Source organism: Bos indicus, chromosome 17 (genome assembly GCF_029378745.1).
Source record: "Bos indicus isolate NIAB-ARS_2022 breed Sahiwal x Tharparkar chromosome 17, NIAB-ARS_B.indTharparkar_mat_pri_1.0, whole genome shotgun sequence".
In the NCBI taxonomy this organism is placed as follows: Eukaryota; Metazoa; Chordata; class Mammalia; order Artiodactyla; family Bovidae; genus Bos; species Bos indicus.
This window is the reverse complement of record NC_091776.1, coordinates 45,139,757-45,155,390: the sequence shown is the minus strand read 5'-3', so window position 1 is coordinate 45,155,390 and position 15,634 is coordinate 45,139,757. Positions and strand designations below refer to the sequence as shown.

Here is a 15,634-nt window from a genome sequence, read left to right as displayed (position 1 = left end):
GAACAGCAGCTCTTTCACTCGGCCGTCTTTGTGGGTTACGTGCCGAGATGATGTGCCTCAGGTTTATGAGAGTGAGTGAAGTCCTGCCTTCTGCGCTTTTGGCCCAGACGCTTGCAGGTTGCACACTTGTCTCACAAGCCGTTGTGCAGACATGTCACACACCCACCTGCACACCCACCTGTCAGGGCCACCTCGCTCTCCTCCCTGAGGCTCTGCTCCTGTCCTGCCTCTTGGAGAAGCGTTTGGCTATAAGATGCCTCCTCTTCTATTTTTGAAACTTAATTGTTTGATTATTGAGTAGTAATAAATGCATGTGGTAAAATCTTCAAAAAGTTATGATGAAAAGTAAGTCTCCTGCATCAGGCCCTCACTTCCCTCTCAGAGACAACCACTGTTCACTATTTCTCACATTTTCTTATAGGAGTTGTCTGTGGGTAATGTCAGGTGCATAGAAATACTTACAGCTGTTTCTGTATCAGGAGGAACAGATCGATTTACCCCATTGTTTTTAAAATAGGTGATAGGAGCCTTAGGCTTTTAAGAAAATCTCAAATAGCATGACGGGGACTTCCCTGGTCGTCCAGTGGTTAGGAATTCACTTTCCGATTCAGGGCGCCTGGGTTCAGTCCCTGATCGGGGAACTAAAATCTCGTAAGCCTCGGACAGCTAAGCCCTTGTGACACAACTACTGAGCCTGCACACTCTGGAGCCCCAGTTCAATGCTGAAGACCTAGTGCACCCAAAATTTAAACAGTAAATGAAAAACAAAACAACTCTCAACTTTAGAACCTCCCCCCCCTGGCCCCCCGCAAACCCAAAACATCGTTAACATAAACCTCGTAACAGAAATGATAGTGGGGAAACAGTAGATTACTTCTCCTGGAGGTAATCATTAACCATTGGTAAAAATCTTACTGGATATTGTGGAAGACAAATGTGTGAGGTCTAAAGGCATGAGTGTTTGAGGAATGTGAGTGTGTCACACACCCTCGCTGTTGCTTCTTAGTGTGACTTAGAGACGTTGGCTTGGGGTTCTTTCAACATACAGATTCTCTGAAATGTTCTGGTGGGTTGTCTTACACTGTGTGTCAAACACTGTTCTAAACAGTAGGGGTATAGTGTTGAGAAAAAGACTTCTCGTCCTCCCCGGAGCTTCTGTTCTAGTGACAGGAGAGATGCCAGACCGTCACCTCATGGAGATGGTGTGACGAGCAGTGTCTAGGAGTGTTACGGGTGGAGGGACAGCAGGTGTGTCAGCAGGGAGTCAGGCATGGCCGGGGGTCAGCGGCGATGGAGACAGGCTGCCCAAGAACATGTGGCTCAGGACCGTCATCTGGCTCTGTGTGGACACTGGGCTGGGGACCGGTTCAGAGGTGCAGGTGTGGGGCCATGTGGGCGCATCTCTGGTTGAACTGCAGCTTGCTCTTGGCTGGTGAGCTTTGTGTTCATTGGTAGTGTGGGTACTTTTCTGTGAGATGCTTGTTCGCATCTTTTTCTGTTTTTTTTTTTTGTTAGACTGGGTTGTCTCTTTTTCTTAATGGCTTGTTGGCGTTTTTTCCTACATTCTGAGTGCAAGGCCTTTGTGGGATACATGTAAAATGTATTCTTGCAATCTGTGGTTTGCCTTTTTTAATACTCTGTGAGCAGAAATTCTTGGTCCTAATGCCACTGTCTTTGTCAAGTGATTGACGCTTTTGCGTTCTGAGAGGTTCTCCTTTACTTTCTTCTAGATGTTTCAGTGTTTTATCCCTCATGCTTAGATGGACAGTCTGTCTGGAAATAATTTCCGGGTATCGTGTGAGGTTGGGTTACCTTTTAAACTTTGAAGATTTGCCCAGTTGCCCTGAAAAGAGGTGCTAGTTCTTAACTGAATCCTCTAAGCTGCGTGATCCCCCCTACCACCGCCCCCGACGTGAGTGTGTGTGTCTTGAGTCTGCCAACCCCTGACAGGTATACCTTCCGGCTATCAAGAGAGGAGCACGCGTTATCTGCTAGAGTAATTTGCATTTCGTGAATGGCGGTGCCAAGGACCATCTTCCTGGGGTTTGGTTTCTGTTCATGCCATGGACCAGGGCCTGTGTCACATGAAGTGCGCTTGTGGTGGGACTGGGGCGGGAAGGTGGGTGTCAGGTATGAGATGGAACGAGACACCCCATTCTGCTCGGTTCTCAGAGTCTGGGGGCCTTGCTGTGTGTCTCGGCGTGTGTCCTGAGGCTCTTCCCCAGGGTGTGTGAGGGTCCGAGGAGCACACTCATTGCTGTGGTGGGGGGCTTGGTGTGCAGTGTGGGCGTGTAGTCAGCTCTGTACGTGGCTCTTTTCCAAGACCCCTTATTTAAAGTGTTCAAAGCATATTAAAGTCACCCCACGCAGCGTGCACATCCTGCAGGCCCTCAAGAGCATCGAGTACCTGGAGGAGGAGGATGCCCAGAAGCCGGCTGAGGAGGCCGTGCCCGGGTCGCCTGACTCCAGTGGTTCCAGGTGGGACGAGGAGCCCTCGCAGCTGGAGGAGTTAGCGGACTTCATGGGGCAGGTTTGGGCATTTTCTCCTCTGGGTTTCTACTTCAGTTTTTCTTTATACCTAAATATTCTAAGCACGTGACCTTTCTGTGGGGCATTTCTTGTTCATTCTGGACCAAGACCAGTCGCTATTTTGATTCAGGTGCTGGTGGGGGGTTATATGAGGAACTAAATCCTTATGAACTTGCTATTAATTCTGTTCAAAAAATGCATTTTGAAACAGCTCACACCAATTGAAAAATATGCTTTGAATTACCTGGAATTATTCCATACTTCCATTGATCAAGAAAAGGAGAGAAGTAGTGAGGTAAGAGATTGCACTTTTGATCATCTTCACATGTGAGAATCTCAAATTCTTCAGTGTTAAACTGGGTTGGAAGTAAGCGTGACTCGCCCAGAATTCAAGGCATTAAAACCAAACCCCACCCGTATGTAAACTGATCAGATGGGCAAAGCCTCAGAAACCCTACACCAGGCTGTTTTCCTTGGTTTTGAAGCAGCTCGGTGCTTGGTTAGAGGGTCAGGTACTGGGAAGAGGAAAAGAGGCCCAAGGACTGGGGGGCCAGGGGGCAGTGCGGGGCAGCGATGGGAATGGCCGGTCTCCCCACAGGGTGCCGTGATGACCGCTGTGCGTGAGTGGGAGGCCCGGAATGCACAGAGCCTGCGGGAGCAGGAGGCCAGGGCGCGGCTGGAGCAGGAGCAGGAGCAGCTCCTCACCTACACCCGGGAGGACGCCTACAGCGCGGTACGGGCCCCAGGCCTCCTGTCCACGGCCCGGGCCGGCGGGCTGGCCTGTCTCGGTCCAGCCCGGGTTAGAAGGTTTCTGTTCCCTGCTGCTGGCTCTCCCCACCGTCACGCCGGCTGTGATGCAAGTGCAGTTTAGGTCTTGGCAGTAGTGGTGCTGCCTGCTTATTTCGAAGGCTTATTAACTGATGTGAAGGTAGATGGTTGACTGCTCGCAGCTCAAAGCGAGGGCTGCATAGACCTGAAAAGCCTCCCCTTTTCCCGCAGGAGTTTGTGTGTGAGGGCGCCGACGGGCAGACGGAGGTTATGCCGGTGAGTGCCCGTGTCCCCACACCCCCAGACCCCTGCCTCCCGCGGTGCCAGGCCGGCTGCCCTTGTGGCCACCCAGCTCAGGCTTGTCCCTCCTGCACGCAGCTCTGGACGCCACCCACACCCCCCCAGGACGACAACGACATCTACATCGATTCGGTCATGTGTCTCATGTATGAAACCACGCCCATCCCCGAGTCCAAGCTGCCGCCCGTGTACGTGAGAAAGGAGCGCCGCCGACACAAGACGGACCCCTCAGGTGGGCTTGTGCGCAGGGAGAGGGCTTGTGGCTGCCGGTGGCCTCGGTGACCCTTCCCCGTGGCTTTTCCGCTCCCCACCTTGGCCCGCTGACCCGCTGGCTGAAGCTGCTTTCCGTGCAGCCGCAGGCAGGAAGAAGAAGCAGCGGCACGGGGAGGCCGTGGTGCCCCCGCGGTCACTGTTTGACCGCACGACCCCCGGCATGTTGAAGATCCGCCGGGAGGGCAAGGAGCAGAAGAAGAACATTCTGCTGAAGCAGCAGACACAGTTTGCCAAACCTCTGCCAACTTTTGCCAAACCGACCACTGAATCCGGACCTGACAACCCTGAGTGGCTCATCAGTGAGGACTGGGCTCTGCTGCAGGTGAGTCTGAGGCCCCGACCTTGGCCAGCCCTGTCATTGGGATCCTTGGGACGGGAGTGGGGGGGGGGTGGGGGCGGGGGGAGGTGTCCAACGGGCAGGCCCTTGACCTGCGGGTCCTGAACCTGATCCTCCAGGCCGTGAAGCAGCTGCTTGAGCTGCCTTTGAACCTCACAATTGTGTCCCCGGCCCACACGCCCAACTGGGACCTGGTCAGCGACGTCGTCAACTCCTGCAGCCGCATCTACCGCTCCTCCAAGCAGTGCCGGAACCGCTACGAGAATGTGCTCATCCCCAGGGAGGAGGGCAAGGTGCGGCTCATGGGGGCTGGGGGGCTAGGCAGAGGCGGGTGAGGGTGTGCAGGGCTGGACAAGGCCCTGAGAGGGGGCGGCGCGGTCACAGTTACTGCTGGCAGCGGTCTGGGTGCTGAGATCCCACCTCATAGGGAGTGGCCGCACTGCTGTGTCCTCTGGAAAGTTCTGTGTGCTGTCTGGTGGCCTCAGCACCATCCGAGGCCTTCCTGCTTCCCGGGTTGGTGAGTGGAAGGGCCCATGCTCTGCTGTCAGCTGACGTGAAGAAGGGTCTGTCCGTGTGGCCGCCTCAGTGCCTTGCTGTAGGGGGCTGATGGGTGTTGGACACCTTGGTCCTAGCTGCAGGTTTCGTGGACACTGACTGCAGACGTGGTATGTTGTCACGAGGCCCAGCCCCACGGTTAGCGTGGCTGCTGAGGATGTCTCCACTGTGGCACCTTTTCTTATCCCCCTTGAACTGTGTTTGTCTCTTGCTATTTCTCCATCTGCTCTGTCCTTCAGTTCAGTTCAGTCGCTCAGTCGTGTCCGACTCTTTGCGACCCCATGAATTGCAGCACGCCAGACCTCCCTGTCCATCACCATCTCCTGGAGTTCACTCAAACTCATGTCCATCAAGTCAGTGATGCCATCCAGCCATCTCATCCTCTGTTGTCCCCTTCTCCTCCTGCCCCCAATCCCTTCCAGTGTCAGAGTCTTTTCCAATGAGGCAACTCTTCGCATGAGGTGGCCAAAGTACCGGAGTTTCAGCTTTAGCATCATTCCTTCCAAAGAAATCCCAGGGCTGATCTCCTTCAGAATGGACTGGTTGGATCTCCTTGTAGTCCAAGGGACTCTCAAGAGTCTTCTCCAACACCACAGTTCAAAAGCATCAATTCTACAGTGCTCAGCCTTCTTCACAGTCCAACTCTCACATCCATACAGGACCACAGGAAAAACCATAGCCTTGACTAGACGGACCTTTGTTGGCAAAGTAATGTCTCTGCTTTTCAATATGCTATCTAGGTAGCTCTGTCCTTACCTTTCTGCCTTTGGGAGTGGGTCCACAGCCTCCATGTAGAAAGCCTCTGTGTGCAGTGTTGGGCCTGTGGCTGGTGGCCTTTGGGGTGATGGTCCTCACGTCCAGTCACAGAACAGGAGAGATGACCTCGTCTCTGCCTGGGACCGGCCGGGCCAGATGTAGCAGCAGTAGACATCCTGAGCTTTGATGAAGTTTGCTCATGAACGTTACTTAACTTTTTTCTATGAGCACCCTTTAACAAATCTCAAGTTTTCAATTTTCTAAAAACAGTTGTCTCTGGATAAGACATGTTTGTTTCCTCATTTGAAAATAATCACCAGAAAAGCAGTCTTTCCTCAGAACACCATTTTGCGATGCTTTCATCAACAGGGCTTCCAGTGTCAGGGCCATTAGGTTTGGGAAGCATTTCTAACAATTGTCATAACTTGGATATGGTAAATCATCAAGCTGAAACTTGACGCTCTGTTACAGCTCACGTGTGAAGCTAAAGAAAATGGCAAAAGAGGTTTATAGGGTTTGAAGGTAGTATTCTGAATAAACTGGAAAGCTTGTTAAGTGCCCGTGCAGCAGAGTATAGAGTGGGGTTAGAAATGAACCATAGTCCAGTGACTGGCAGGCACTCAGTGTCCAAGGTGTCTCACTTCTGCATGTGGGGATTTGCTGCTTTGCGTTAGAGCGCTGCTGCATAAGGGCATCCTACGTCGACGACCTGCTTGCACCCATTGAAGCAGGGGTGGTCAGACGTGTTACATCTACAGGAGGGACTCACGCAGCCTCTGTGGGGCGGCCTGCAGGCCGAAAGGGACCACCCTGAAGTTCTACAGGAGCAAGGAAGTGCCTGGTTTCACCATAGGGCCCATGGAGGAGAGAGTCCCAGGCACAAATAATGCTAGAGTCCGGGCCTTCACGTCCACTGGAGGCCAGAGGCCCCTGGGAGGGCAAGCTGGTGCCCAGGGGCGGATCACAGTCAAGGTGTCCTGGCTGTCAGTGGCTTGCCATGTGACCCAGCCACTTGGCCTCACCGCTGTCTCCCCAGCTGGAGGAGTCCCCTTCTTCCTCCAAGGATGGGCAAGGAGGCCTTGCACAGGCTGGGGAGTGTGGTCGGTGGATGACGGCCGCTGTGTCATTGCTGTTCTGTGTTGGGTCTCAAGAAAAGGTCAGAAAGAAGGGGCTCGGTTTTTAACCCAAAGGTTTCACATTAGGTTCCCAGTTGGGGACCCTGTTCACAGGTAAGTGTCTGACTGCTGTGCTGCCCCGTTCTGTTTCAGAGTAAGAACAACCGTCCTCTGCGCACAGGCCAGATGTACGCCCAGGACGAGAATGCCACACACACCCAGCTGTACACGAGTCACTTTGACCTGATGAAGATGACCGCCGGGAAAAGGAGCCCCCCCATCAAGCCGCTGTACGCTTCCCAGGTCCCCCAGTGCTGGCCGTGCGGAGTCAGTGGGGGCTTGTTCTCGCTGTCAGCCTTCCCTTCCTTTGCGTTGTTCTTTGTTCAGTAATTTTTTCTCTTTCTGTGTTGCAGGCTTGGCATGAATCCCTTTCAGAAAAACCCCAAGCATGCTTCTGTATTGGCGGAAAGGTATTCCTGTGTTTGTGATACAGTTTTAACCATTTGAAAATGACCTCATTCTAGGGCTTTCTTAAAGTCTACAGGTTCAGTGAGTTACTGTGCAGACAGTGTGTCCAGGCATCAGCTGGGGGTGGGTTTGAGGTGTGGAGTGCCCGGCTGGCCGGTGTCTCCATTCACCTGATGAGGGGGTGTCCTGCCTGCAGTCTGACGGCCTGATGGGCTGCAGGAGGGAGAGCGGCTTCTCCTTCAGCGTCTCTACGCTGGCAGATGTCTTGTTGGCTCTGCCCTGAAAATATATGCTGTTAGGGGTTGGTGTTCTTGCTTTGAAAATTTGCAAAGGGAAAAAAAAATGACTAGGTAGATGGGTAGTGAGACTGGTTGGTGCAAGAGAGCAGTGACAGAGAACTGTGCAGTCTGAGTTGCTTGGCATCTGGGTGTTGGCTGTAAAATCCCTGCCACTCTCTGTGTTTGGCTTCTTAAAATTCGGGGAGGAAAGAACGTGTTCAGATGGAACCTAGTTGCCACTAGGGCTCAAGCTTTCCTTGTAACCGAGCAGGTTTTGCAGATACTGCTGGACACGGGCCTGTCCCTGCTAAGAGTCCCGGCCCTCCCAGCCGCACCGAGGGCCCAGGCCTCTGGGGCTGCTCCTCGAGTGGGCTGGCAGTCCCTGCCTCATGGCTCTGCCTTGTGGGTCACTCTATCTGGGATGGTCTCCCCCGGCATGTTGGCCTCTCCCCTTGCCTCACTCTCACGTGTCACCTTTTTCTTGTGGGAGCTCACACCCCAGCCCCTCTCTGTGTCTCTTCATGGTACAGATTGTCTTTGCATCTTTACTTGAATATGGGGGCAGCTGGATGGGTTGCAGGGCAGCCTTGGGGGGCTGAGTGGACTGACATGGGCAGTCAGAGGATGGGAGACAAAGTGCTGGCGGGCTAGGGACATGTGACTTGGAAGGGCTGGCATCCAGAGATACCAGACAGGTGCACCACAGCATCTGGGCCGTGCTGGTGAGCCGCCCTGAGACGGGGGGCGGGGAGGGGCTTGCACAGGGCAGAGCCAGCCTTCCTGTGACTGTCACGGGGGCCAGGAGGCACAGGAACCTTGGAAGCAAGGGTGCTGTGAGAGGCTGGGGAGGACCGTCAGGTGCTCACGGTACTAGGCGGGTGACCAGCTGACCTCTCCCTTGGAGTAGGGCTGATGCTCAGGGCAGGTGGGGTGAGCAGTTTGCTGTGCTGGGTGGAGGGGCAGGCAGTCTGCTCTGAGGAGCACAGTGCTGAATGGCCTTCTTGTCCCTACATGCTCGGGGCCTCCTGATATCCTGGGCACCTGGCCGAGTACCGCTGCAGAGGGGAGTCAGACCCAGGCCCACCTTCCAGGAGTTCCTGTTGGAAGGGCATCCTTTCCCCTTCCTAGGGCCGACCCACCAGGCGCCCTGGCCTGTGGGGCTTTGTAGGAGTCATGTCCCAGCACCTGGCAGGATGGGAAACGGGGGATTTGGGTTCCTAGAATGTTTGTCTGCTTTAGAACTTGCAATACGTTTCTATTTTTTCATCTTTAGTGGCATCAACTACGACAAACCCCTGCCTCCTATTCAGGTCGCGTCCCTCCGGGCAGAGCGCATTGCCAAGGAGAAAAAGGTGTGGTGCAGTGGGCGGGCAGGGCCCAGAGGGGCTGGGGTGGTCTGCTGGGCCAGCTCCTTCCCATGACGCTGTTGCTTCTTGCCCCTGTAGGCGCTGGCCGACCAGCAGAAGGCACAGCAGCCGCCTGTGACACAGCCCCCACCACCCCCGCCTCAGCCGCAGCCCCCGCCGCCCCAGCAGCCGCCTCCGCCTCTGCCCCAGCCCTCAGCAGCAGGCAGCCAGCAGCCCGCGGGGCCGCCTGCCGTCCAGCCCCAGGCTCAGGCACAGCCCCCTGCACAGCCCGCGCCACCCCCACCAAAGGCACCCCCTGCGATCACGACGGTGGGCAGTGCCGCAGTGCTGGTGAGAAGGAACAGGGAGGTCGGGTCCAGCACACCCATCGAGGGATCCCGCAGCTTCCAGCCCAAAGCCCTTCAGAGGCCCAGTCTCCCCCCTTGAGGAAGCGGCTATTTCACCTGCATCACCCCATGCAGGCCCAGCTCTGCTCTCCTGGCTGGCTTGGCTCAGTAGAGATGTGGGAGGCAAGGCCGCTCTTCTTGGTGGAGGAGACAGGAAGTTTGGGATTAGGGCTTTGTGAAGTGTAACTGTGAAGAGGTCGACCTCTGCGGACTTGCAGAGCAGTTAGTGCAGACCTCCCTTTCCTGACCCTGCCCCACCCTCCCCCAAAGCTTGTGCACTCATGAGAGGGAGGCAGTAAAAAGTGTTTAAAAAGAATGGTAGCCTGACGGTCTCACGCAGCGTGCCCTGCCATGTGCCCTCTCTGTATGTGCATGGTGACACATAAGCATCCCCCATGCGAAGACACTGCCGCCTGGCGTGGGATGGCTTTGTTATACAGAGTCGTTTCCTCCCCGTGTTCTTTACTGCATTTGCCACAGTGGTGTTTTTATGGGCACTTAAGCAGCTCTGTCCTTCCTTGTTCAGAAAACTAAGCACCTGCTTGGTGTGAGAGCTGCTGTTGCCCAGTGGTAGGTAGTCAGGAAGACTTTCTGCAGGACTGGCCCCTAGCCTGTAGTCAAGTGACACTAGTCAGAGAAGAATGGAAACTAGCAAGCACAGAGGCCCTGAGTTTGACAGATACGGGGTTAAAAGGATCAGTGTGGCTGGAGCTTGGTGACTGAGGCACAGACCCAGCAGTGTGGGAGGAGGTGGGAGAATGGGTAGGTGTGTGGGGAGGACGTGGGGAGAGATGGGGCTAAAGTTGGCCGTGTGGTCTAAGTAACCACGATTAAGACTTTCAGTTTTATCCTGATGAAATGGAGGACTTTGGAGCATCTGTGCAGGGGAGAACTTGACCTGAAATTCAAATGGTTTCGTTCCTTCAGCAGGCAGGAGCCATCAAAACGTCCGTCACAGGGACGAGCATGCCCACGGGTAAGAAGCCTCACGGGTGAGATGCCACAGCTGGAGATGAGTTCTCTCCCGTCCTCCTGCCTCACACCCTCTCTCCCTGCAGGCACCGTGAGTGGAAATGTGATCGTGAACACCATCGCTGGCGTCCCCGCCGCCACCTTCCAGTCCATTAACAAGCGTCTGGCTTCGCCCGTGGCTCCTGGAGCCTTAACCGTGAGTTGTCCCTGCTCCTGGGTGTTTGGGGTGGTGTGCATGACCTGGGATGCTGCCTAAGCTGTAAAAAGAATTCCATTGGTATAGAGATTACTGATGTAGTCTGAATTTCATAAAATACCAAGAATGTTCAGGTGTGCAGAGGATGGTTTCCACATTGTTCTTTCTGAGGGAGAGGGTATTGAAATCCCCCACCGTGACTCCAGGAGGAGGAAGGGAATGAGAGCGTGTCTCTGACCCCACGGAAGGGGTACCCCACGTGCCGTACTGACAGGTTAGCCTGTGAGTGGATGGTGGCCATTGCACAAGTACAGGAGTGGACAGTGCTAGATGGGGCACAAGGTGGGGTGGTGGGTTTCTGGGATATCTAGGCCCATGAGTAGGAAGCAAGAAGGGGCCAGACCTGGGCAGAGAGAATGACGCAGAGTGGCAAAACCCCTGAGCACGAAACCAGAAGACAGGGCACTCACCAGAAGACACACCTGCTGGGCTGTGGTGTTTTACCATAAAAGCAGAAGTGAACAAATGAAATTGACGAGTTTACATTTATGTCCTGAGTTCCAGTTCAGTCACTGACCTAAAGTAACATGTGCCCCAAATGAGAAGAAGCTGCTTCAGAGTCAGCAGTGCATTTGGCAAATAGAGTGATGTCCTTCTTGGGTATTTTTTAGAAATTTACTTATTTGGCTGCGCTGAGTCTTCGTTGCTGTGCGTAAGCGGGGGCTACTCTCCAGTTGAGGTGCACGGGCTTTTCATCGCAGTGGTTTCTGTTGTCGTGGAGCATGGGCTTAGTTGACCTGTGGAATCTTCCTGGAACAGGGAATTGAGCCCATGTCCCCCCGCATTGGTGGGTGGATCCTTCACCACCACCAGGGAAGGCCCCTCTTCAGTTTGGAAAAATGTCTTTGTTGTGCAGGTGTTGCTGGTAGTGATCTAGATGAGTGGTGTTGGCAAAGGATGGCCACACAGATCCATGGAGTAGGATAGAGAGCCCAGAAATGGACCCACGTGTACATAGTTGGTTACTTTTTGCTAAAAGGGCTAGAGGATTTCATTCAGTGGAGAAAGGACAGTGTTTTCAACAAATGGTGCTAGAGAAATTGCAGAGCCGTGTGCAAAGCAATGGACTTTGACCTGTTTCACTAGTACTCTATATAGAAAGTCACTCAAAGTGGGTCATAGGCCCCAAACTATAAAATTTCTAGGAAAAAAATAGAACATCTTTGCTACCTTGATTTAGGCGAGGATTTCCTAAGATACCAAAAACCTGTTCATTATGAAAAAATTAATAAATGAGGCATCGTCAAATCAAGAATTTCTGCTCTTTGGAAAAATTATTAATAAAGTTAAAGGTATGGAAAATATACCTGAGAAAGAACTGGTGTTTAGATTATATAAAGGTTCTTCCAGACTTCCCTGGTGGGTCAGTGGTAAGGAATCCTCCTGCCAATGCAGAAGACACAGGTTTGATCCCTGGTCTGGGAAGATCCCACACGATGTAGAGCAGCCAAGCCCTTGCATAGCAATTACTGAGCCTGTGCTCTGGGGCCCAGGAGCTGCAACTACTGAGCCCATGTGCCATAACTCCTGAAGCTTGTACTCCCTAGAGCAGGTTCTCCACAAGAGTAAGCCACCTCAATGTTGAAAAAAAAAAAAGAGTAAGCCACCTCAATGAGAAGCCCGCTCACTGAATCTAGAGAAAAGCCCATGCAGCTGTGAAAACCCAACACTAGCCCAAAATAAATTATATATATATAAAGATTCTTGCATCAACAGTAAGAAAATGAACAACTTTTAATAGTGGACAAAATAATTTTAATGGACAAAAGATTTGAGCAGTTACTTCAATTGGGATGCCACGAGGCCTGGAGTGGGTGGAAGTGGGTTCAGGGCTGCAGCTTCCATGCCCGGCTGGGGATGACCATGGGGAGTAGGGTCCTGTGTGTTTTGTGGGGATAAACACGGGCATCTAGATGGTTTCTTGGAAACCAAAGGTCTTTCGAGTGAGGACACCTGGACAGACATAGGGCAAGTGTGGTAGACGGGGGAGGGGATCTTCCTTTTCTGCGTGTTGCCTCCTGCTCTAGCCCAGGGCACAGGTTTTGCGCTCACAGGTCTCTCAGCACTCTGTCAGAAGGCTTCGTTTTCTAGGTTTTAGAGTTTTGTGGCCTTTTTTCTTCACCCGATGACTGTAGAGTCTTGAGTATCACGAAGCAGCCTGACAGTTCTCTTCCCTTCACCTTTTCCAGACCTCGGGAGGCTCTGCTCCTGCCCAGGTGGTCCACACCCAGCCTCGAGCAGTTGGTTCCCCAGCCACGGCCACATCCGACCTGGTGTCCCTGGCACCGACTCAGGGTGTTCGCGCGGTCACCTCAGTGACGGCCTCGGCTGTGGTCACTACCAGCCTGACCCCCGTGCAGACCCCGACCCGGTCTTTGGTGACTCAGGTGTCCCAAGGTAAAGGCAGGGTTGTTTCCTGCGTGACCTGCCCTGCTCTTACAGCTCCTGAGGGCTCAGGTGCGTGTGTGTGTGTCGGGGGGCTGTGGTCTCACCAGACAACCTCTTCAGCCACAGGGGTCCAGCTCCCGGGGAAAACCATCACGCCCGCACACTTCCAGCTCCTTCGTCAGCAGCAGCAGCAGCAGCAGCAGCAGCAGCAGCAGCAGCAGCAGCAGGCGGCCTCTCAGGTGCAGGTCCCGCAGATCCAAGGCCAGGCCCAGTCGCCGGCACAGATCAAGGCTGTGGGCAAGCTGACGCCAGTGAGCATCTAGAAACCTTTATACCCCTTGTGATGACGCCTTGTTGTGTCGTGTCATTCAGAGTGTGTTCTGCACAGCCTGCCATTGTCTGTATGTGTGAAGTGTGTGTGTGTGTGGTCTTTAGAAACAACCTTGCCTACAGGGCCACTTCCATGATCACGTGACCAGCCTTTCCCCCGCTCTCTGAGGCCTTAATCCCTGTTTCCAGATGGATCTTCCCACCTGCTTGCTTGTTCTGTGCGCAGCAGCTCAGGCTCCAGGGAGAACTTGAAGGCCTCTGGACCCTTTTCCCAGCCTGAGAAAATGTTGGTGAAAAGCATTCCTCTACAGTTTAAGAGCCGAGGTGGTGAACACTTGGTTTCTCTAGGAGTAGTTCATTTGCATTATCATTTCTCAGTGTCAGTCATTTGAGTACTGATGTTCCTGAATTTTGCCAATCTCTGTACCACCTGTGCTGTTATACAACCAAATACATTCATTTTAAAAGGAAATACTGCCACAAATGGAAAAGCATTAATACTCAACATAGAAAGGAGCCAGAAAAACGTATGTAATAAAAACAAGATGGTATTTTAGAATTGCAGCTGGCTGTCGGAGCTGCCACAGTAAGTACCTGCCCTCGGGCCTGCCCCTTGAGGGTGACAGAGGGGCCCAGGGTGCTGGAGGGCCCTGAGAACCTGCGAGCACCAGCCAGGACTTCATCCTGGAGGGGCACTCGAGCGCACACCACAGAAACAAAATGTGACCAAGCTCAACTTTCCATCCTCCGTCACACCAGCGACAGCTCAGGGGTGCAAGGCCATACATGGCTGTGACCATCTCACTGGACAGCCCAGCTCCAGAGTATGTCCATTGCTGCGGAGTGCTGATGGGCAGCACTGAATTAGGGTTGTCCACCCCAGCAGGGGCGAGTTGTCAGAGCGGGTCTGTGCCACTCCCCACGCTGTTGCCTCCCCCCACCCCCCATCTCCCTACTTCTTCTGCTCTGTGATGGCAGGCCTTCAGTGGTCTGCTCCCCGCTTTCAGCTGCTCAGAGCCCCACTGACCTACTCATGCACCTGATTCCTTTCCTCTCTTCCCTGCCCTCTCTCAAACCAGTTGCAAAGTCCTTTTCTTTTTCAGCATCTTGAAAGAGATCTGATAGTCATGAATGAATAACTCAATATCAGTTTTCCTAAAAAATTTTTTATTCCCTAGAATATTTTTACCTTGTTATTTCAACTTCTTTTAAAGACATGGGTTTATTTATCAATTAAACTTTCATTTGGAGACAATTGGAATACAAAATTTAGAGCTACTGCTTATAATACATTTTAAAATTTCAAGAAGGACTACGATTTTAAGACTTTTAGAATTTTTTTGATGGTATTGCAGATTTAAATTAACTTGTTTATGAGTGATCAGAACCTAGAAATTTTGTTACAGATTTGCTGATCTGTCAGAATCACAGTTGCTAGTTTTCATCATGATAAACGAACATTTAAAAAATGTTTGGCAAAAGCCTGGAGGATTGTTTGCAGACTGCATAGTAGCAACTGTTTGCTTCAGTATTTAATGGGTAGTAGAACAGTAACTTAAAACCAAGATATATACAAAGTGGAGTACAGTTAATGTTGATGAAAAGATTACTTTATCTGGGTTTTAGGAACACCTGATCAAAATGCAGAAGCAGAAACTGCAGCTGCCCCAGCAGGCGCCCCCAGCACAGGCCCCAGCGGGGCCCCCGCAGCCAACGGCTCAAGTGCAGGTGCAGCCCCCGCAGCCCACGCAGCAGCAGAGCCCCCAGCTCACCACGGTCACGGCCCCGAGGCCCGGCGCCCTGCTCACGGGCACCACCGTGGCCAACCTCCAGGTGGCCCGGCTCGTAAGTTCCCGTTGATACGCTTGTTTTTCCAGAGCAGCGTCTTCTTAACGTTTTAACTGAACTGTTATTGCTTGCTCAGGCCCTTGCAGGTGTGATGGTGGAGTGACAAGTAAAGACATGGTCTTTCCCCAAGAACTTTAAGTTCTCCTTGGAGAGGGCGAAGCACAGCACACGTATGGGAAACATGTACACAGTCGTGCTCCAGAACGTCAGTGTCACAAAGCTTATGGTGGCCTGAGAGGTCAGGGAGGAGGGGAGCAAGCCAGACCATGAAGGGAGAGCAGGGTTTCCATGGGGGATGAGGGGAGCATGAGACCGGGCGCATGGAAAGTATGCCAGTGCTGCTGGGCAGAGGGGAGGTAGGGGAGACTGCAGGAGCCAGAGGGGCTAGTGAGGCCCCAGAGCCAGGCTCCAGGATCACAGTGCTCTGCGGGCACGGAGAGACGTTGGAGATTTCTGAACGAGGGGATGATGCTAGGGGGAGAGGGGTGTCTGGGACGGTCAGTCACAATCAGCAGGAGCCGAGGGAGTGTCTGGTGGGCCATTCTGTCACACCTGGTGACAACTAGCACTAGGAACCCTGCTCTGGGCTGGGTGCTGCCTGAGCCTCTCTGCCTGTCACCTGATTGGTGCTGAGGTGGGACTGAGTGCTGTGATGCTAACTCCATTTTGCAGGTGCAGAAACCAAGCCACACACCTTTAGTAACACCC

The 15,634-nt window shown here is 53.1% G+C and overlaps 1 protein-coding gene across 14 annotated transcripts in view; it reads left to right on the top strand.

Annotated features, from left to right (window-relative positions):
- The window catches only part of EP400 (E1A binding protein p400), a 107,198-nt gene that overhangs the window by 77,255 nt on the left and 14,309 nt on the right, over nucleotides 1-15,634 (top strand). For 10 of the 14 annotated variants that reach the window (XM_070769313.1, XM_070769315.1, XM_070769309.1 and 7 more), the window contains 16 exons: nucleotides 2,387-2,530; nucleotides 2,741-2,824; nucleotides 3,128-3,262; nucleotides 3,529-3,573; nucleotides 3,676-3,829; nucleotides 3,951-4,192; nucleotides 4,327-4,500; nucleotides 6,787-6,923; nucleotides 7,047-7,103; nucleotides 8,653-8,731; nucleotides 8,825-9,076; nucleotides 10,060-10,108; nucleotides 10,191-10,300; nucleotides 12,550-12,757; nucleotides 12,869-13,059; nucleotides 14,705-14,923. In XM_070769313.1, the coding sequence (XP_070625414.1) occupies nucleotides 2,387-2,530; nucleotides 2,741-2,824; nucleotides 3,128-3,262; nucleotides 3,529-3,573; nucleotides 3,676-3,829; nucleotides 3,951-4,192; nucleotides 4,327-4,500; nucleotides 6,787-6,923; nucleotides 7,047-7,103; nucleotides 8,653-8,731; nucleotides 8,825-9,076; nucleotides 10,060-10,108; nucleotides 10,191-10,300; nucleotides 12,550-12,757; nucleotides 12,869-13,059; nucleotides 14,705-14,923 (2,280 nt within the window). The remainder of the gene's footprint in view (nucleotides 1-2,386; nucleotides 2,531-2,740; nucleotides 2,825-3,127; nucleotides 3,263-3,528; nucleotides 3,574-3,675; nucleotides 3,830-3,950; nucleotides 4,193-4,326; nucleotides 4,501-6,786; nucleotides 6,924-7,046; nucleotides 7,104-8,652; nucleotides 8,732-8,824; nucleotides 9,077-10,059; nucleotides 10,109-10,190; nucleotides 10,301-12,549; nucleotides 12,758-12,868; nucleotides 13,060-14,704; nucleotides 14,924-15,634) is intronic. The other 4 variants (XM_070769317.1, XM_070769322.1, XM_070769310.1 and 1 more) reach the window with 2 other exon arrangements.